The following is a 20,176-nucleotide window of genomic DNA, read 5'->3' as shown; positions in this document are numbered from 1 at the left end:
CGCCACTGTTTTCCAGAACTGCAACCTACCTGGAGTCTCCAGAAGTGCAATGTGTCAGGTCCTCAGAGACTTTGCTTGGGCAAAAAATCCTAAAAAAAAACGACCCTCAATTAATAAGAATAACATTCTGAAGAGTTGTGAAATACATGGAGACTGTTTTTTATAGGCTTTATAGACAGATGAGTTGAGAGTGACTCTTGAAGGACCAGCACCACATCCTCTTGTAGCACTCTTTCGAGTTTATCCTCCAGAATCTGCCAGTAAATGTTGGGTCTTCAGTTTAAGTCCATCTCCTATCCTGAAATGTCTGTCTTGCAGAGATGGACCAAAATGAACTCTTAAAACTTAAAATTAAATTAAAATTAATAATAATAAAAAAATTCAGACTTTGTATAACGTAATCCAGAGAAAAAAATTGTACAAATTGTGAGATTTGAAGTCGCAATTACCTTTTTGATTTTTTATTCAGTGGCGAAAACGGCCTTCCATATGTTTGGTAGTAATAGCAATATGAGGAAAGCACATACAGCAACAAGCAGAGTAACAACATTAAAAGTAAGGTTTATTTATTTGTTTTTTAAAATTGAAAAATCCCACAACTGTTTTATTAGTGGTTAAACCCAAAGCACTGATATTACATTACACATGATCTTATTATATTCTCATAGAATCAAAGTACTGAACAATATAAAAACTGATCTGATGTTTTATCATAAGCCATTTTATAACATAATTATAGCATAGCATATGCAGAAAGCATCGGCTAAACTTAAGTTAATACACATTTGATCGATGACATTAAGGCACTCCAGCGATTTTCTTTTGGAAAATAACATGGTTTATAGCAAACTTTAGCGGCGTAAATGAGGAAAGTGTAACGTTAACTCCATCTAGTAGCTTCCGGCAGAAACAGATACATTGCATTGTGGGAAAATAAAAGCTAAAGACGTACACACAGTCTGAAAGAAAACAAAACACTACATGCAGACAAGGAATATACACTGAGATTTCATATAAAAACATTGCATGTATAAAAAAAGATGCTGCTTTTTATTACAAATGGCGTGTTTATACTGCATGCGTTTTTGTGGCAAATATCATCTGATCTGATTTATCTGTGGTTCCATGACAGTCCTGCTCACTTACACAACTACAAGAAACACGTTCATTTCCTTTCTAATGACAGTGCAGACTCCGCTTGTTCTGTTGTGAGTGTTTAGAGTTCAGTGTCGTTGTATTTCTGGGGATTGTAGAAGCCTCTGCGGGTTTGGTCGGCCAGCTGTCGTCGATATTCCTCTTCATCATCATCATCGGCGCGGCGGTGAGAGCGGCTCTCTGAATACGACAGTTTGGAGGAGCTCTGGGACTCAGAGTTTGAGCTGGAGCTGAAGGGAATATAGATATTACTGACGGTACGGCCCATTCAACTAAATAGTACATCAATGCTTTAGAGAATTAATAATAAGTAATACTAATTATTCTAAAAAAAAAAAAAAAAAAAAAGTATTAAAAATCCTAAGAACAAACTTACCCAATTGGTTGAGGCCTGTTTTGGTTTGGTTTTGGCTTGTGGGGAACTGCATAAATATCTGGGTGTTTCTGAGAGATTTCCAGCTGTAAAAAAAAAAAAAAAAAGTGATTCAATTTTCAATCACAGAAATTAATGTTCAGGTCATATTTCACCCCAAAATTTGTAGAACAATTTAATAATTATATTATTTTATATTTAATAATTATAATATATAATCATATTTATTTTAATTGATAAATTATAATATATTAGAATTATAATGATGTAATATTATAATATACATTTATTTATATGTACATTCTTTTAATTTGCATTATCACACCAAATATGTAAAATAAATATTTTATATTTATAATATACATTTATTCTATTAAAATATATTAATAATATACTATATTAGAATTATTCATTTATTTGTTTGTTCTTTTAATTAGCATTTTCACAAAGATGTAAAATAAATGTTTTATAATTATAATATATATTTATTCAAAGAAAATATATTATATTAGAATTTGAATTATTTAATATTATAATACATATTTATGTTCATTCTTTAAATTTGTATTTTCATACCAAAACTGTAAAATAACCATATTTTATAATTATTATATATAATTGTTCTAATAAAATATATTAATTATAATATATTATATTAGAATTCAAAATGTATTTATTTATTGATATGTTCGTTCTTTTAATCTGTATGTTCACACCAAAATTGTAAAACAATCATATTTTATAATTAAGATTAAAATTATATATATATATATATATATATATATATATATATATATATATATATATATATATATATATATATATATAATATTATACATATTCATTCTTTTAATTTGCATTTTCACACCAAAGATATAAATAAATATTTTATAATTATAATGCATATTTATTCTAATAAAATATATTAATTTTATTATATTAGAATTACAATTATACAATATATTATATATATTTAATTTTATGTTCATTCTTTTAATTTGTATTGTCACACCAAAATTGTAAAATAATCAAATTTTGTCATTTTAATATATACTTATATATTTATTCTAATAAAGCATATTCATTATAATATATTATAATTTGAATTATTTATATATATATTATATATATTTATTTGTGTTGAAATGTCCAGGTTACATTTTATTATTCTTTTTCTATTCTTTTAATTTGTACATAATTTAAATGATGCGAAATAATATGATAAATAATACATTAAAAAATAAAACAAGTAAATAAATAAGTAAATAAATAAATAAATATTATAATGTTATTAAATAGTTGCCATGTTTTGCCCCCATTTTTTTTTTATCAATACAGAAATATATGCTTAACTGTCAGGACAATTTTAAAAACAGATTAATTTAAATTTTCTTTATTTTGTTTATATTTAAAAAAAAAAAAATGTCCTAGTGGTTCTGGGGTGAAATATGACATTTCTTGACTGTATCTGTGATATTCCTCCTATCAGACATCCAGTAGCTGGTGTGTATGAGATGAGAAACAAACCCGCGCTTGTTCGGCCTCCTGCAACTCAAGCATCCTTTTGGCCCGGGCCAGGTGGTCCATTTGCTCGAAGGCCTTCACCTTTCCCCGGAAGGTGCGGTTGGCGGGGTCATCAACAGGGGTTTCTGAGGGGGTGTCATCAGCTGGGCCCATCTTCAGGGTGAAACTGGGCTTCTGGGCCACCGGCGGTGGAAGAGGTTTGTTGCTGACAGGAAGATCACTGCTGACTGTGCTGCTGGAACGAGAGTCGAAACTCCTGGAGTCTGCAGGACGTACAGCTGCCCGGACCTGCAGGAACAAACAGGTTAGTCTGGAATGGGCCTAAAGAACACCTCAGGTGAAGTCAAGTCAAGTGAGCTTCATTTATAAAGTGCTTTATACAATCCAGATTGTGTCAAAGCAGCTTCACGGTTTTAAACGGAAAAACAGTGTGTTGACAACGCAAACAAAATTCAATTCTGATGTAAAGATGCAGCTCTAAAAGGAGGACAATACTAAACTGACAATTTTTCAGAGTAGTTGTTGATTCCGTTTAGTTTAATAACTGTGTAAAGTTCATCAATAATGGATTGAGTTTAATTTAGATTTAGTCTTAGTCTTTTGACTTAAATGCCATTTAGTATTAGTATAGTTTTAGTCGACTAAATACCACAAGAGTAGTGGGCTAAAATCTAATGGGTTTAGTTACAGTGTAGTGATTTTATTAAGCATTTCTCTAAAATGACCAAGCTCATTGTATAGCTTTGATATTAAGGTTTTATCATGATAGACACGGATTTAAAGGAGAAGTTCACTTTCAGAACAAAAATGCACAAATAACGTACTCAGCCCCTTGTCATCCCATATGTTCATGTCTTTCTTTCTTCAGTCGTAAGGAAATTATGTTTTTTAAGAAAAAAATGACAGGATTTCTCTCCATATAATGGTGCCCCCGAGGAAAGAATGGTCTTATCTAGCAAAATGATCGGTAATTTTCTAAAACACTCTACAATTTATATACTTTTTAACCTAGAATGCTTGTCTTGTCTAGCTCTGTGTGTAAAAATACAATAAATTGTAAATGTTTTTAGAAAATAACTGATCATTTTGCTAGATGAGACCATTCTTCCTCAGATGGGATCGTTTAGAGCACTTTGAAGCTGCATTTAAACTGCATTTTGGAAGTTCAAACTCGGGAGCACCATAGAAGTCCATTATATGGAGAGAAATCCTGAAATTTTTTACTACTAAAGAAATAAGAGACATGAACATTTTGAATGACAAGGGTGTGAGTAATTTATCTGTACATTTTTGTTCTAAAAGTGAACTACTCCTTTAACTGCTGTGACACGCAAGATACATTTACATTAAAATTAAATGAAGCTACTACTTATAAAGAAACAAGAACATGGTCTTCTTTTCAATGAAATGTCAACAGTAATTTAGGCTAATTATGCATTCTTTACAACAGCTTGTTTCCCACATTCTTCATTCTTTCAAGCAGACATAACCTATTTATATAAATACATTTAGATTCATCTTCATTAGGGCTGCTAAAGTGATTAAGTCAAGAGCAGTGAGTGATCTTCTGTCTTTCTTTTGTTGCTTGATTATCATCAATGCCACAGGCAATAGCAACTAAATTAAAACCGAATGCAAGCATGCAATGCACTGATACACATCCGATAGTCTCCCAAATGTTTACGTTCACCCAAGACGTAACCGAGTGCGTTTACGTGAATACTGGTCAAAACAGACTATTCAACATCATATTGTGTGTATTTCTCCGTTCATGAGAAAAAAAAATAAATAAATAAATAAAAATTATGTCAACGAAATTAACACTAATCTATAAGCAGCTCTCATCCAGTAGTGTCTTTGCAATCAAGTCCATAACACCGCCAAATATTAAGTGTCTTCTACTAAGCAAGCCAAAGGGAAGAAAAGGAGGTACACTAGAAATGAGAAACTGACCTTAGGGGGTTCAGGAACAAATGATGGAGGTGGGCTGGGGTCCCGATGCAGCTCCTTGCTTGCAGGTTTCTTTAAACGCTCATGAGGAACAGGCATTGCTCTCTGTGTGGGTGAAAAAAGTGATAAATGTAGTATTATTCAAAAATACATCAAAAGCATGATTTTTAAATACACATTCTTCATCGGACAAGTTTTCAATTCCTGAATTTAAATGTATTTTGATATTTGTGGTGATTTAGGGGGTGTTAAATTGTTAAGGGGCAAAAAGGGCTCATTAAGAGCCTACAATTCTTGCAAAAAAATAATAAATAAAACAACATTATGAAGGTTTTTGGCATCTTTTTTTGTATTATTATTATTATTATTATTATTAATATACACAACTATTTAGAAGTTCGTATCTTTTTTATGTTTGAAAATAAGATGTTCACCAAGGCTGTATTTATATGAACAAAAAAATCTTTTTTTATTTTAATATATTTTCAAATGTTACTTATTTAATATTACTTTAATTGTCAGCATCATTACTAGTCTTCAGTGTCACATGATCCTTAAGAAATCATTTTAATATGCTGCTCATTTTTTAATAATATGAATTTTGTTGAAATGTATACTTTTTTCAGGATTTTATAGAAAGTTCAAAAGAACACCATTTGTTTTAATTTTAATTAATTTAATAATTTTTTGTACAATTATGAAAGTCTTTACTGTAACTTTAAATCATTTTTCATAATATTACAGTTTTTTCTGTACTTTGGATCAAATAAATGCAGTCTTGATGAGCAGAAAAGATCATACTAATCCCAGTTTTTAAAGGCACTGTATATCACTGGGTTGTAACCAGTGACAAGTAATTTTCTTGTTTTTATGACAAACCCATGAAAACATATTAGTCATCATATATGTGACCCTGGACCACAAAACCAGTCATAAGGTTAAATTTAAAAAAAACTGAGATATATACATCATATGAAAGCTCAATAAATAAGCTTTCTATTGATGTATGGTTTGTTAGGATAGGACAATATTTGGCCGAGATACATCTATTTGAAAATCTGAAATCTAAGGGTGCAAAAAAATCTAAATACTGAGAAAATCACCTTTAAAGTTCTCCAAATTAAGTTCTTAACATTGCATATTACTAATAAAAAATTACATTTGGATAGATTTACAGTAGGAATTTTACAAAAAATCTTCATGGAACATGATCTTTACTTAATATCCTAATGATTTTTGACATAAAAGAAAAATCAATAATTTTGACCCATACTATGTATTTTTGGCTATTGCTACAAATACACCCCAGCGACTTAAGACTGGTTTTGTGGTCCAGGGTCACATATAAAAAAAAAAAAAACATCCTATTTGGAAAATAACTACTTTTTACCTTGTAAAATGTTATAAAAGTGTTAGATTTAATAAAAAAAAAAGTGTTAGTTATTAAATCAAGGCCTTTTTTAAATGGCAAATACATGCAGTCTCACTAAACTATCTACCAGAAAACACTTTTTTAAAGAGCATGTGTCAGATTGCTGTTGAACATGTGTGTGTTGAATATGCTGTTCCTCTAGTGACCTGTGGAGTGCAGTGTGCTCAAAGCTGGATAAGAAGGGGCATAAACACACTTTTCCTATCACTGATACTCTTTATATGACAGTCGGTGATAAAGACACCGATACTGAAAACAGGATAAATAACCTTTATAGATCACAGATGTTTATAATCAAATGACTCAGTGCTGAAATGTTTCCAGGTAGTATATGGGTAGGGTTTACAGTACATTCCTGACAGTGGTAAAATGACACAGAGGATGTGACAGAAAATGCGTGTAGCAGTACCTCCTCGCTAACAGGCTCAGATGAGCGGCTGATCGCTGACATCGGCTGGGGCTCGTCGGTGGACTCGTCAAGCTCGTTATCAGTGTACGCGCCGCCCTCGTCCGCCGTATCCTCATAATCGCTGGTCAGACGGCTGTCCATGCTCAGGTAGTCTGCGCTCATGGCTGATAGGTACGACATACGGTCATCATGGAGATCCAAGTCCTCCTCAGACCCATCAAGCTGAAATGAAAAACAAATTATTCATTTCACATACAAATTATTACTGGCAAGACATTAATTAATGTGACCCTGGACCACAAAACCAGTCATAAGGGTTAATTTTTTTATAATTGAGATTTATTCATCATATAAAAGCTATATAAGTAGGACAATAGAGATACAACTACTTAAAAATCAGTAATCTGAGGGTGCAAAAAAAAAAAATCTACATATTGAGAAAATCGCCTTTAAAGTTGTCCAAATGAAGTTCTTAGCAATGCATATTACAGAAATTAAGTTTTGATATATTTATGGTAGGAAATGTACAAAATATTTTCATGGAACGTGATCTTAATACCCTATTGATTTTTGCAATAAAGATAGATTTATCATTTTGACCCATACGATGCATTATTGACTATTGCTACAAATATACCCGTGCTACTTAAGGCTGGTTTTGTGGTCTAGGGTAATTAATTAGTAAATCTTCTTTGCTTAGAGGAATAAAAAACTAATGAAATGAACCACAGGTGTGTATAATTGTGTTATGTATAAGTGCTGACCTTGCTTTCACAGACCCAGACAGCTTTATCTTGTTGTTCTCGTACGGCATCCTTGAGACTTCCGAACCAGGCATCATGGGAAGAGTTGAGATCAATGGTAGCTGGATAAGGAAGCATAATTTAGAGATTTATATGTTTATTTTTTTTAAGGAATATCATATTTTTCTTTTTTAATTCTGAAAGTAAATCTCTGTTGTGTAGCACTTTGTTGGCCAAATAGGAATTGTTACATTTTCATTTGATTACTTTTTAAATTCTGAATTATTAATGCATTATGCGTTTGCTTATCACGATTTTTGGTAATAAAAAAAATACATTTATAAATCCAGAAAAATCCAATGACCAACCCAGAATTTCAGAAAAATTAAAAGATTTTATAGTGCACCATTTTTGTAAAAATATTAATAATTTAAGTTTTTAAAGATTCATAGACATGCTTTAATAAAAATAAAGAATTTTAATAAAAAATAAGGTTTAATTAAACCATTAAAACTCCATGACAATAAATAAATGATTGAATATGAATAAATCAATAAATCTAAATAAATAAATTATTAAAAACAAATGAATGAATGGACAAATGAATGAAACAGTAAATTATTTAATAAGTAAGGGATAATCAACGGTTTGCAGTGCGTTCAAGGATTTTAAATGCACGACGTGGAGGCTAATAACATTTTAAATCCTTTAACGCACGGCAAGCCGTTGATTATCCCGCTTATTCCATAGTTATAGACAAATTAAAACTAGGATTGATATTTGCAGCGCAAAATTGGACTGAATGGATAAAAAAGACGGTTATTTTCAGTTATGACACGCAGCTCTAGCATTCTGGCCGCTTCAAATCAGACACAGAGATTAAATAGTCCGGTAAAATCACATTTATTTGAATGAAAAATAGCATTTGTTTCAGTAGATTATCGATCGACCAAGAGAGAGTGTAAAGGCAAGAGAGATGACAGTTGTGTGTGTGCGTAACGTTACCTGCCTGCATGCTGTGCGTCTCTCTCTACAAACAACAATTCATTCAAAAACAGCAGCTTTACCACCCCATTTGCTGACGAATATAATGTAGCGATCTAGTATCTAGGCTATTTTAATAAGGATCGCAGGCAAACGCTGACAAGAAGTTTATGTATGTGCGCAGCACAATGCGATCTCCGACCTCTCTCTCTCTCTCTCTCTGTGCTTTTGCGTGCATCAATTAAAGCAGCGCATTAATATAGAACGGTGATTAAACTGACTTGGAACTATCTGTGCATTAAACGGTTTTACTGCACACCTGCCAGCCAATCAGAATCCAGTATCCAGACATTCCATGGAATAATGAAAAATCAATCAATTAATAAATAAATTGAAAAAACCTTGCAATTTGGGAAAAATAAAACATTTAATGCTGCCCTAACCTTTCTTAAAATTATTTAATAGATTTAAATTAATCGCTAATTTAACTGAATCATCAAAATAGTATGCAAAAAATAAAATAAAAATAGTGAATGTAACCATGTAGGCTATGGTATATATTACGTGCAAAAAAGGGTTAAAATTACATTACATTTTAGCATTGTAATATTACAATCTAAAAAGTAAAATTATGTTTTTTAAAGGATATGTTAAATTCACTAAACTAAATATGAAAATAAAAAACTTTCTACTTTCTGACATTTACAGATGGAGAACATACCTGTGAAACAAGTTATGCACTGAGGAAATCATACAGAACTGCTATTTTTTTTTTATGCGCTCATATCACTGTATATCGATCTAAACGATATTGCCTCATACCATATCGATAATAAGGAATATATTGATATTCTGTACAAAATACCGCCCAGCCCTATTTCATAGGGCCTTATTTTGACATTTTCTAAAAAAAAAATTAAATAAAAAAATGGCTCATCGGACTAACCAGTGAACAGGTGTGAGCAGGTTTTCCTCAGTTTAACTGCTTGTTCGTAAAGTTTGCGAGAGCTGCGGTTGGAGCCGGGAACCAGGCGGTTTCTCATGGTCTTCACCCCCTGCTTACTATCGGGGTTGAGGAATATGACGATGGGATACCACTGGGTGTAGTTTAGGGTGTCTACAGCCTTTGGGGTGACGTCAAGCAGTGCATGTAGATCCTAGGAACAAAAAAATAATTACTTAAATCCTGATGAATTTGTGTTATGCACACACATTCAGAAAGGCGACTGTGGGATGTTTACCTGCTCGATGATCTGACGAATAGTATTGAGTCTCACAACACCAGACGACTTCTCTGAGCCCGCGTCTTTAGGTTCTGTCTCTGTTATGGAAAAAAAAAAAAACACAGATCAAACACTTCATCCATATCTACACATTAATACATATGTGACTCTGGACCACAAAACCAGTCATTAGTAGGTATATTTGTAGCAACAGCCAAAAGTAGTAAAAGTTCCATGAAGATATTTAGTAAATTTCCTACCATGAAAATATCAAAACTTCTTTTTAATTAGTAATATGCATTGCTAAGAACTTCATTTGGACAACTTCAAAGGCAATTTTCTCAATATTTAGATTTTTTTTGCACCCTCAGATTCCAGATTAAAAAATGGTTGTATTATAAATATTATACTATCCTAACAAACCATACATCAATGGAAGTTTATTTATTCAGCTTTTAGATGAAGAAAATTGACCCTTATGACTGTTTTTTTGGTCCAGGGTCACATATAAAGAACTCTTTAATAAAAGATGTGAATGGCTTACTTGCTATGACAAACTCATCTGGAAGTTCATTGCCAAGTTTTTCATTGGCCGCATCTGAAATAGGGCCGAATATTACAACAGGCCTTCTAAACCCAGCTGGAAAGGGGAGAGAGACAAAGATAAAAGACCTTAGTACATAAACATGTTAAGTTTCTTAACTAAAATATAAAAAACAAACAAACATTGAAATGCAATTACAAACAAAACACATTATTGGTCTCAAATAACTAAATTATTAATACAAATAATAAGATTAAACAAAATACTATTAAATAATTTTAAAAATACATTTATAAACATAAAATGTAAATATTTATAAATAAAATACATGAATAAATTAATTAAAAGCATATTACAGACACCAGCTCTTATAGGTTTTAGTGCCTCCAGTGAAATAGCACTAAAAATAAAAACCTAATTTTTTAAAGGATTTTTAAAAATGCTTATTTTTTTCATTTATTATTTGAAAAAACAACTCAAGTTTTTAAACCGAAATGCATATTAGGTAAAGCAAAGCATGATGGGTGTACCTTCCCGCAGCACCACTCTCTCGTAGGCTGGGAAGCGTGTAGTGACGGGTGTAGCACTTAGATCCTCTCTGCTCTTGCGAAGGTCTTTTTTCTTGGCTGCTCTTTGACCTCTCAGCCTCCAGAAATCTCCTCTGTCATTGCCAGCGCCTTTCTGTGCATTCTGAACATTTGCCATCTGCTCCGCTCTGATAGCATGCAAATAAATAACATGAATGTCAACATGAAATGGCAGACTAGATAATGTCAGCAAAAGTCATTTTAGAGGGTCAATCAAAGTTTTCCTCCTAGTAAAACTGAATACATACAGTAAAACTAAGAGTTTTTAAGCCGATGTGTATTTCAGGTAAAATTATACATTCTCACCTGCTCTTGCTAGGTATGATGCCTTTCTCCAAGAGCTGATTGTCTTTGTCCATGCGGATAGCGAGCCAGTTACCCAGCTTTCCGTCATACAGGGTGTCAACCACTTTGAATATCTCTCCTCTGGAGAAGGTCAAGCTCTGTGGAAGCTCTTTCTCATATTCAAAATGAGTCCTGATGAAGAAGTTATCACCTCGTCCAGACGCCAGGATGTCTTTATACACTAAAATAAAACAAATGAGTTATTCACAGTCCTTCTGTTGCACAGAACTATAACAGTCAATCACAAAAATACATTTAGGAACAATTTAAAATAAAGATTTTATATTTGAATAATATTTTAAAATGTAATTGATTAATGTGATGGTAAATTACTCCTTTCTTTAGCAGTGTTGGGCATGTTCCTTTAAAAAAGGAATTAGTTATAGTTACTAGTTACTTCTTATATACTTCTTAAATAGTAACTGCACTAAATCATCATAAAAGTACCAAGGACAGTAACTATTGTGTTAAGTTAAAATGTCAAATAACTTTTACACCCCCTAATATTAAATATGTTAAATGAATAAAACATTTTTGGGACAATGCAAAATACACCTTCAAGGCTAAATATCACATTACTGGGGTCGCTTCAACCCACGGACATGAAAAACATCTTACAGATAAGAATAAGGTATCGTTTGAAACTGCAAAGAGTGTACTTTTGTAAAATAAAGAAAATAAACAGGGTGTGAGCTCTGCTGTCTTGGATTCAGTCAGCTCTCTTCACAGACAAGTAAATAAAACAACCTAAATCCCAATGAATACCTACTTTACAGACGAGAAATACAGTATGTCACAAAAAAAGTGAGTACACCCCTCGTATTTTAGCAACCATTTTAGTATATCTTCTGAGGGGACAATACTATAGAAACGACACTTGGATATATTTTAGACTAGTCAATGTGCAGCTTGTGTAGCAGCATAGATTTATTGTCCCCTGTAAATTACTAGCAGCACTCATGCAGCCCCAGACCATGATGCTACCACCACCATGCTTGACTGTAGGCACAATTTTCTTGGTACTCCTCTCCAGGGCATCGCCACACATGCTGAACACCATATGAGCCAAAAAAGTTTATCTTATAGTCTCATCAGGACATGGTTCCAGTAATTCATGCTCTTGGACAGGTTGTCTTCAGCAAACTGTTTGTGGGCTTTCTTGTGAGCCGGCTTCAGATGATGCTTCCTTCTGGGATGACGCCTATGCAAACCGACTTGTTGCAGTGTGTGGTGTATGGTCTGAGTACTGACAAGCTGACCTTCTACTTCTGCAACCTTTAAAGCAATGCTGGCAGCACTCATGCATCTGTTTTTTAAAGCCAGGTTCTGCACCTGACGCACAGAACGAGTGCTCAACTTCGTTGATCGACCCTTACCAGTTCTGTTCTGAATGGAACCCATCTTGGAAAACCGCTGTATGACTCTGACCACTGTAGTGTAACTCAGTTTCAGGGTGTTACTGAACCTCTAATAGCCTTAGCCATCTTTGTGGAGAGCAACAATTCTAATTCTCAAATCTTTGCTGAGATGCCATGTTGAACATCCAGTTGCCACTGAGAGAATTGTACTTAAAGGGATAGTTCACCCAAAAACCAATGCATCCAAGATGTAGGTGACTTTGTTTCCTCAGAAAAACACAAACGAAGATTTTTAATGAAAACCGGTGCAGTCTGCCAGCCTTATCATGGACGTGGATGGGCACCAAACCTTGAAAAGTAAACAAAAACATGCACAGACAAATCCAAATTACACCCTGTGGCTCATGATGATACATTGATGTCCTAAGACACGAAATGATCGGTTTTTGCGAGAAACTGAACAGTATTTATATCATTTTTTACCTTTGATACACAGCCACGTCCATCTCTCCTGAGCACGAGTTTGGCATCAGTCACGTCACATGTGCACGCGCTTCTGGCGTAGAATACGCAAACGCCGGAAGCGATCTGTCGCATGAATACGACACTCATTGTTTACACAGTGCACAGAGATTGTGGGTATAGCGGCTATTCAAAATGGTAATTACTTGCGCGTATCCTGGTTGTTCAAACCGATTTAAAGCTAAAAGATTATGTTTGCTTGCGCAAACTCATCCGGGACTTTTCACTGATTTCCCCTTACGGTGTTTGCGTATTCTACGACAGAGCGCGTGCACATGTGACGTGACTGATGCCAAACTCGTGATCAGGACAGATGGACGTGGCTGTGTATCAAAGGTAAAAAATTATATAAATACTGTTCAGTTTCTCACAAAAACCGATTGTTTCGTGTCTTAGGACATCAATGTATCATCACGAGCCACAGGGTGTAATTTGGATTTGTCTGTGCATGTTTTTGTTTACTTTTAAAGGTTTGGTGCCCATCCACATCCATGATAAGGCTGGCAGAATGCACCGGTTTTCATTAAAAATCTTGGTTTGTGTTTTTCTGAGGAAACAAAGTCACCTACATCTTGGATGCATTGGGGGTAAGCAGATAAACATCAAATTTTCATTTTTGGGTGAACTATCCCTTTAAAGCACCTAATTTTAACTGCTCTAATACAAGATACACAACTATGTATGGTCCTGACAAAGCAGTCAAAAACAAACATGATGAATGGGACATGTGGCTTTGCATGGTGAACTCACTTTTGTTGCCTGCTCTTTTGACAATAATGGCTGTATGTTGAGATATTTTCAGAGGACAGTAAATCTATACTGCTATACAAGCTGCACATTGACTACTCAAATATATCCAAGTTTCATTTCTAAAGTATTGTCCCTTGAGAAGATATACTAAAACTAAACCTAACTAAAATGGTTGCTGAAATTGGTTGCTACTTTTAAATAAAGTAAGTCTAAAACAAATATTCTCTAATAAAGTAATCTGTATGATACCAACGCGAGCTCCAGTTTTTCCTGTCTAAACTCATTATGTAAACGCCCACGAGCGGCTCCGCTTTTCAAATGTTAAACATCCATATGAGACGCGCAAACATGTAGGTACCCCTATAAACAAACGTGAACATTCATCAAGTTCATTTTTGGCTACTTTTTGTTTTTTGAAGAAGACGTGCTGAGAGGAATAAACCATAATTTACCTCAGAAGAATAATGCAATGCGGGGGAAACAGTAAATCGATTGATTACTCGTTACTGAAAAAAGTAATGCCGTTAGTAATGCCATCTATTAATATTGCCCTTATTCCCATCACTGGTTTTTAATGTCACTTGACTTTAAACTTTTGAATGGTAGCATATATTTTACTATTGTATATTGTAAACATGTATTTGACTACAGAGGGGTGTTTTAAAGTACCATCAGGTTTGGTTTGAGCTAGGATGGTCACATCCTCTCCTTTGGGAATCTCCAGTAAATACAGGACTGCATCTTCCCGGACCATTCCTCTGAAATCCATATTATTCACCTTCAGGGAAAGGAAAACACAAATTACCATTTGACAAAGTATGAAAATGTATGACAGATAAAGGCATGAAGTATTAAAATGCAGAGCCAGATGTTGCACCTTCACGATCTGGTCTCCGGTGCGGAGTCCCTCTATTTCAGCAGGACTGTCGTCCTGAACGCCTGCAATGAAAATGCCAACGTCATTTCCTCCAGCAAGACGCAGGCCAACACTATCGCCCTTCTGGAAGCGCACCATCACAGTGTTGGGGCTGTGGGAGACCAAAAATTGGAATGTTAGAATCAAATATAACAGTAAGTAGCAATAATCAGGATCTTAGCACATGGAAAAAAGGGGATTTGAAGGAATAACTCTGTCTTCATTTACTCACCTTCATGATGTTTCAAACCTGTATTCATTCATTTCTTCTGCAGAACATAAAAGAAGCATGGTATGAAGAATTTTGGCAATCAAACAGTTTTTGGTGACCAAAATTCTCCAAAACATCTTTTATATTCCACAGAAGAAATTAAGTTATACAAGTTTGGAAAGACACAAGGGCGAGTAAATGACGACAAAATCTTCATTTTTGGGTGAATCCCTTTAAATCAAAAATGGCTGCTAAAATTTAATAGGCCAATGTTGGCCAATTTTGTTCAGTTATTTGAGAATGATTTGAAGTATGTCAGAAAGAAACTGCATGCCAATCTTCAATATCCCTTTAGCAAATACGTGACCCCAGACCACAAAACCAGTCATGAGGGTAATTTTTTACATTTTTAAACATCCATAAGCTAAATAAATAAGATCTCCAATACGCTTTGTTAGGATATGACAATATTTGGCTGAGATACAACTATTTGAAAATCTGGAATCTGAGGGTGCAAAAAAAATCAATAAAAAAAATCAATTAAAATATTGAGAAAATTGCCTTTAAAGTTGTTCAAATGAACTTCTTAGCAATGCATATTACTAATCAAAAATTACATTTTGATATATTTATGGTTGGAAATGTACAAAATATCTTAATGGAACATGATCTTTATTTAATATCCTAATGATTTTTGGCATAAAATAATTTTTTTTCGTTTTGACCTATACAATGCATTTTTGGCTATTGCTACAAATATACCTGTGCTAATTAAGACTGTTTTTTCGGTCCAGGGTCACTTATGACCACTTCACTATAGACCAAATTAAATAAACAAAATGGACAGCTTTCATTTTATCTTAAAATTCAAAGTCAAAAGCCAACAGTCAATCCAGTACAAACCCATATATTTCCTGGTCTTCCAGACTGGGCCGGAGGGGAACCTTTGGCAGAGGTTTGGCTTTTACTGGAACACTTTTTGGAGCAGCATTTACCACAGGAACAGGAACAGGAACTGGAACTGAAAAAACAACACACATTCTCATCATGCGTTTCTTCTATTCTTCTGATTCTACATCAGGACAATGACCACTGTCAGGAGATCTAGAAATTCTTGAAGTATTGCATTAAAGGAGTAGTTCACTTTCAGAACAAAAATTTACAGAAAATGTACTCACCCCCTTGTCATCCAAGATGTTCATGTCTTTTTTTTCTTCAGTCATAAGGAAATTATGTTTTCTGAAGCAAACATTTCAGGATTTCCCTTCATATAGTGGACTTCAATGGTGCCCCCAAGTTTGAACTTGAAATGCAGTTTAAATGCAGCTTCTAATGGCTCTAAATGATCCCAGCCGAGGAAGAGGGGTCTTATCTAGCAAAACGATCTGTTATTTTGAATTTATATACTTAATTTATATAATAAAATTTAATTTATATACTATTTAACCTCAAATGCTCATCTTGTCCAGCTCGGCAAGACAAGCATTTGAGATTAAAAAGTATATAAATTGTAAATGTATTTAGAAAATAACAGATCGTTTTGCTAGATAAGACCCCTCTTCCTCGGCTGTGATCATTTAGACCCCGTCCACACGAAGCCGGTGCGTTCCCTATCCGATAATTTTTTTCCCTCGTTCTAAAAAAAAAATTCCGTAAACACGAAACCACTGAAAACGATGTAGTATATATGCCAGACCAGTATGGCGTGCTGTAATTCTGCCATAGAGATACACTATACACGGAGAAGAAGACTTTGAGCATGCGCATAACCTTGCGCGCTGTATACGAACTAAGAAGAAGAAGACGAAGATGGCGAACATTATCGCTTGTTGCTCATAACAGTTGCATAGAAGCAATAGATTTTGCTGTAATAAAGCTAGTAGGCTTAGTAGCAACACGAACGCAATCATGTAGTCCGCCATTATTGTTGTTGCTGTTACGTGTGACGCAGCCGACACGTGATGTGATGACATCATCGTTTCACAAAATATACGGATTGGCTGTACACACGAAACCGCGAGGGTGTCGTTTTCAGATTTATCCACTTTGGGACCCGGTTTCAAAAAATAGCGGATTCAGTCTCCTAAAACGCCGGATCTGTGTGGATGAAACGCCAATACAATAAAAAATGTATACGTATACAGCGAAACGCGTCTCCGTGTGGACAGGCCCTTAGAGCCCTTTGAAGCTGAATTTAAACTGCATTTTGGAAGTTCAAACTCGAGGGCACCATAGAAGTCCATTTTATGGAGAGAAATCCTGAAATGTTTTACTCAAAAAACACCATTTCTTTTAGCCTAGAAATCTAGACGCACCCTAGCGGCAGCAAAAATTATTTTGCAGCCAGGTGGGTCTAGACACTCTCAATAGACCTTCCAGCTGCAAAAACCCAAATTGGGTCAGGCCAATCACAACGCGTATAGAGTAGGCGGGGCGGGCTTAACATATGACGACAGAGTTGCGACGGCTGCCACTTGAAAAACAAAGAATGGCGGCTGCAGCTGTCGAACAGCGGTCTTTCGAATCGGCTTTGGCCGCGACTCTGGAGGACTTGGAGTTAAGTTTTTCTTTAAGAAACGAGCAAAGAACGGCACTTAAGTCATTTTTAAAAAAGGAAGATGTGTTTGGAGTTTTGCCGACTGGATACGGAAAAAGCTTAGACTACGTCACCTTCTTCGTTGCTCTGATTGGTTGAAGCGCTATCCTATTGCGTGCATAGGGATTTTGAGAGACAACCGTTTATCCCGCCCCTCGGAGTAAGCCGCGTCTATGGAGAGTTTCCAGACTAAACATCTTGATGTAAGTCTGGCTCGCCAGGCTACATTTCTTTACGACTGAAGTAAGAAAGTCATGAACACCTTGGATGACAAGGGGTGAGTATATTATCCGTAAATTTTGGTTCTAAAAGTGAACTACTTCTTTAAATAACTGAATTGCGGTACCTGGAGACTCGCTGCGAGGCTCGTCTTTCTCCACAGGTGGAGGTGGGAGCTCCACCGGCGCTGCTCTGAATGGAGTCGGCATTGCCCCCATTTTAGCCAGTCTGTTAGGAGGCTCATCTCTGCTAACAGAAGAAAATGACTTACGACCTTTACACTGGTTTACGAAACATTTCTGTTGAATGCATTGTCAGTTTATTTGGAAAAAAAAAAAAAAATCATTTCATGCTTCTGCTTCTTTCCTATTAGATTTCTGATTAAGTTATATCATAAATTCAGCCGTTTCTAGTTTTATTAGTTGTACCTCATTGTGTTATGCTCTGATTATGAACTAAATTATATCATATGAAAGTTATAACCCTCTAAAATGTTAATTTGGCTAATGTGGGTACTTTTTGCTAGTCACTTAGAATCACTAGTTGACTGTAGTTTAAATAGTACAAAAATAAAAATTTAACTTGTGAAGCTAGTTACTCACTAACAGCTAATTAACTAGCTACTTAGTAACTTTCCATAATAAGGTCCTATTAGTTAATGTATTAACTAAAGTGAAGTAACAATAAGCAATACATATGTGACCCTGGACCACAAAACCAGTCATAAGATTGTAATCAATAAGCTTTCCATTGACGTATGGTTTGTTAGCATTGGACAATATTTGAACAATTCGGAAAAAAAAAAAAAAAAAAATAATAATAATCTAAATATTGAGAAAATCACCTTTAAATGTGTCCAAATGAAGTTCTTGGCAGTGCATATTACTAATCAGAAATTAAGTTTTGATATATTTATGGTAGGAAATTAACAAAATATTTTCATGGAATTTGATCTTTACATAATGTCTTAATGAATTTTGGCATAAAAGAAAATAACAATCATTTTGACCCATACATTGTATCTTTGGCTATTGCTACAAATATACCTGTGCTACTTAAGTTGCTACTTTCTTTCAGGTAGTGAAACAAGTCTTTATTAATTGAGAATTTTGTTCGAATATAAACTTAAGCAATGAACATTTTGTCTGAACCACCACTAAATTATGTAATTTTGTTTAGATTTCTAATCCTTTTTTTCTTCAGAATCCTGATCTGCAATTTATAAAAGAAAATTGTTTTTTTAATTTATCCAGAATCATGCAGCTTCAGTTTACATGTTTATTACTGCACATAATTCATTAAAATAGTTTAATTTCATAAAGTACAATTTCATATCAAAATGCACCTACATTTTTTTTTTGCATTTTGTAGTTGAATAAAATACTGTTTCCCTATATATTTCATTATTTGAGTCTCATGTCTCGTTTGTGAGGTAAGTGTCTTGTCACATACCTACCATGATGACACAATGGATTATTGTGATACACAGAGATTCAAAGAAGAGTAAAAAAAACCGTAATTCTAATAAGATTTAAGTTCATTATCATTCATGATCATTATCATTAAATATATTAAAGTGGCACCTATTGCCATTGTCGTTTTTTCTTTGCTCATATTTTAATATTCATTTGTCTGTAAAATGAGTGTGTTGTAGGTCTGTTTTATTTGTTGAAAAAATTTAATTAAGTGCATTTTGATTAAAACAAGACTAAATAATCTTTTTGCTTATCTAGTAAATGCATCTTAATTTAAGAACTGTTAGATATTTTGACTAGAAACCAGACAAAATACTATGTAAGATAAGCCAATCTTTGCAGTGCAGAAGGCTGAATTCTTAGGGTACGGCAGTGCATTACCTGTTTTTGTCCTGCAGTCTCTCATTAGAGGAGTGTGAGGAGAGGTCAGAGTGATGACCCCTCCGTTCCTCCTGAGGAGAATAGGAGCGGTACGACTCGATCTCTGAGATATCTGTAACACACAGTACATATCATCATCACACTTGCTTTGAAGCATCCATGTCCACAGAACAAAACCGGTGCATGATGGGTTATACACCAAAGTCTCACACATATTTAGTCGTAGAGGTTCAAATCCCTAAACCTGAGAAATACAAATCAGGCTCTTAATCAAAACCAGATTTGATTTCCTTCATTCTTACATGTTACATGATGTGATGTAAAAAACACAACTTCCAAAACATGGGACAAGTCTCACCAGAGTTTATAAAATGACATTTTTCATAAGCTTTGGATTATGGGTAGGGTTTATGTAATCCTTCCAAAACCAAAAGCCTTTTTTCTCCAATCCAGTGACAGTACAACAGTTCAACAAAAGG

The 20,176-nt window shown here is 34.2% G+C and overlaps 1 protein-coding gene across 7 annotated transcripts in view; it reads right to left on the bottom strand.

The window, feature by feature from the left end:
- Positions 1–541: 541 nt before the first annotated feature.
- tjp2a (tight junction protein 2a (zona occludens 2)) overlaps positions 542–20,176 on the bottom strand; it is a 55,686-nt gene continuing 36,051 nt past the window's right edge. For 4 of the 7 annotated variants that reach the window (XM_073829038.1, XM_073829032.1, XM_073829036.1 and 1 more), the window contains 16 exons: positions 19,698–19,809; positions 17,969–18,090; positions 15,930–16,047; positions 14,777–14,927; positions 14,569–14,677; positions 11,231–11,450; positions 10,868–11,052; positions 10,338–10,433; positions 9,812–9,891; positions 9,517–9,727; positions 7,608–7,708; positions 6,844–7,065; positions 5,006–5,107; positions 3,056–3,340; positions 1,532–1,614; positions 542–1,385 (listed from right to left, as the gene is read on the bottom strand). In XM_073829038.1, the coding sequence (XP_073685139.1) occupies positions 1,217–1,385; positions 1,532–1,614; positions 3,056–3,340; positions 5,006–5,107; positions 6,844–7,065; positions 7,608–7,708; positions 9,517–9,727; positions 9,812–9,891; positions 10,338–10,433; positions 10,868–11,052; positions 11,231–11,450; positions 14,569–14,677; positions 14,777–14,927; positions 15,930–16,047; positions 17,969–18,090; positions 19,698–19,809 (2,366 nt within the window). In that variant the 3' untranslated portion in view covers positions 542–1,216. The remainder of the gene's footprint in view (positions 1,386–1,531; positions 1,615–3,055; positions 3,341–5,005; positions 5,108–6,843; positions 7,066–7,607; positions 7,709–9,516; positions 9,728–9,811; positions 9,892–10,337; positions 10,434–10,867; positions 11,053–11,230; positions 11,451–14,568; positions 14,678–14,776; positions 14,928–15,929; positions 16,048–17,968; positions 18,091–19,697; positions 19,810–20,176) is intronic. The other 3 variants (XM_073829033.1, XM_073829037.1, XM_073829035.1) reach the window with 1 other exon arrangement.

The sequence above is a fragment of the Garra rufa genome, chromosome 23 (assembly GCF_049309525.1).
Source record: "Garra rufa chromosome 23, GarRuf1.0, whole genome shotgun sequence".
In the NCBI taxonomy this organism is placed as follows: Eukaryota; Metazoa; Chordata; class Actinopteri; order Cypriniformes; family Cyprinidae; genus Garra; species Garra rufa.
The sequence above is the reverse complement of the archived record's forward strand: the minus strand, read 5'-3'. Positions and strand labels throughout refer to the sequence as shown.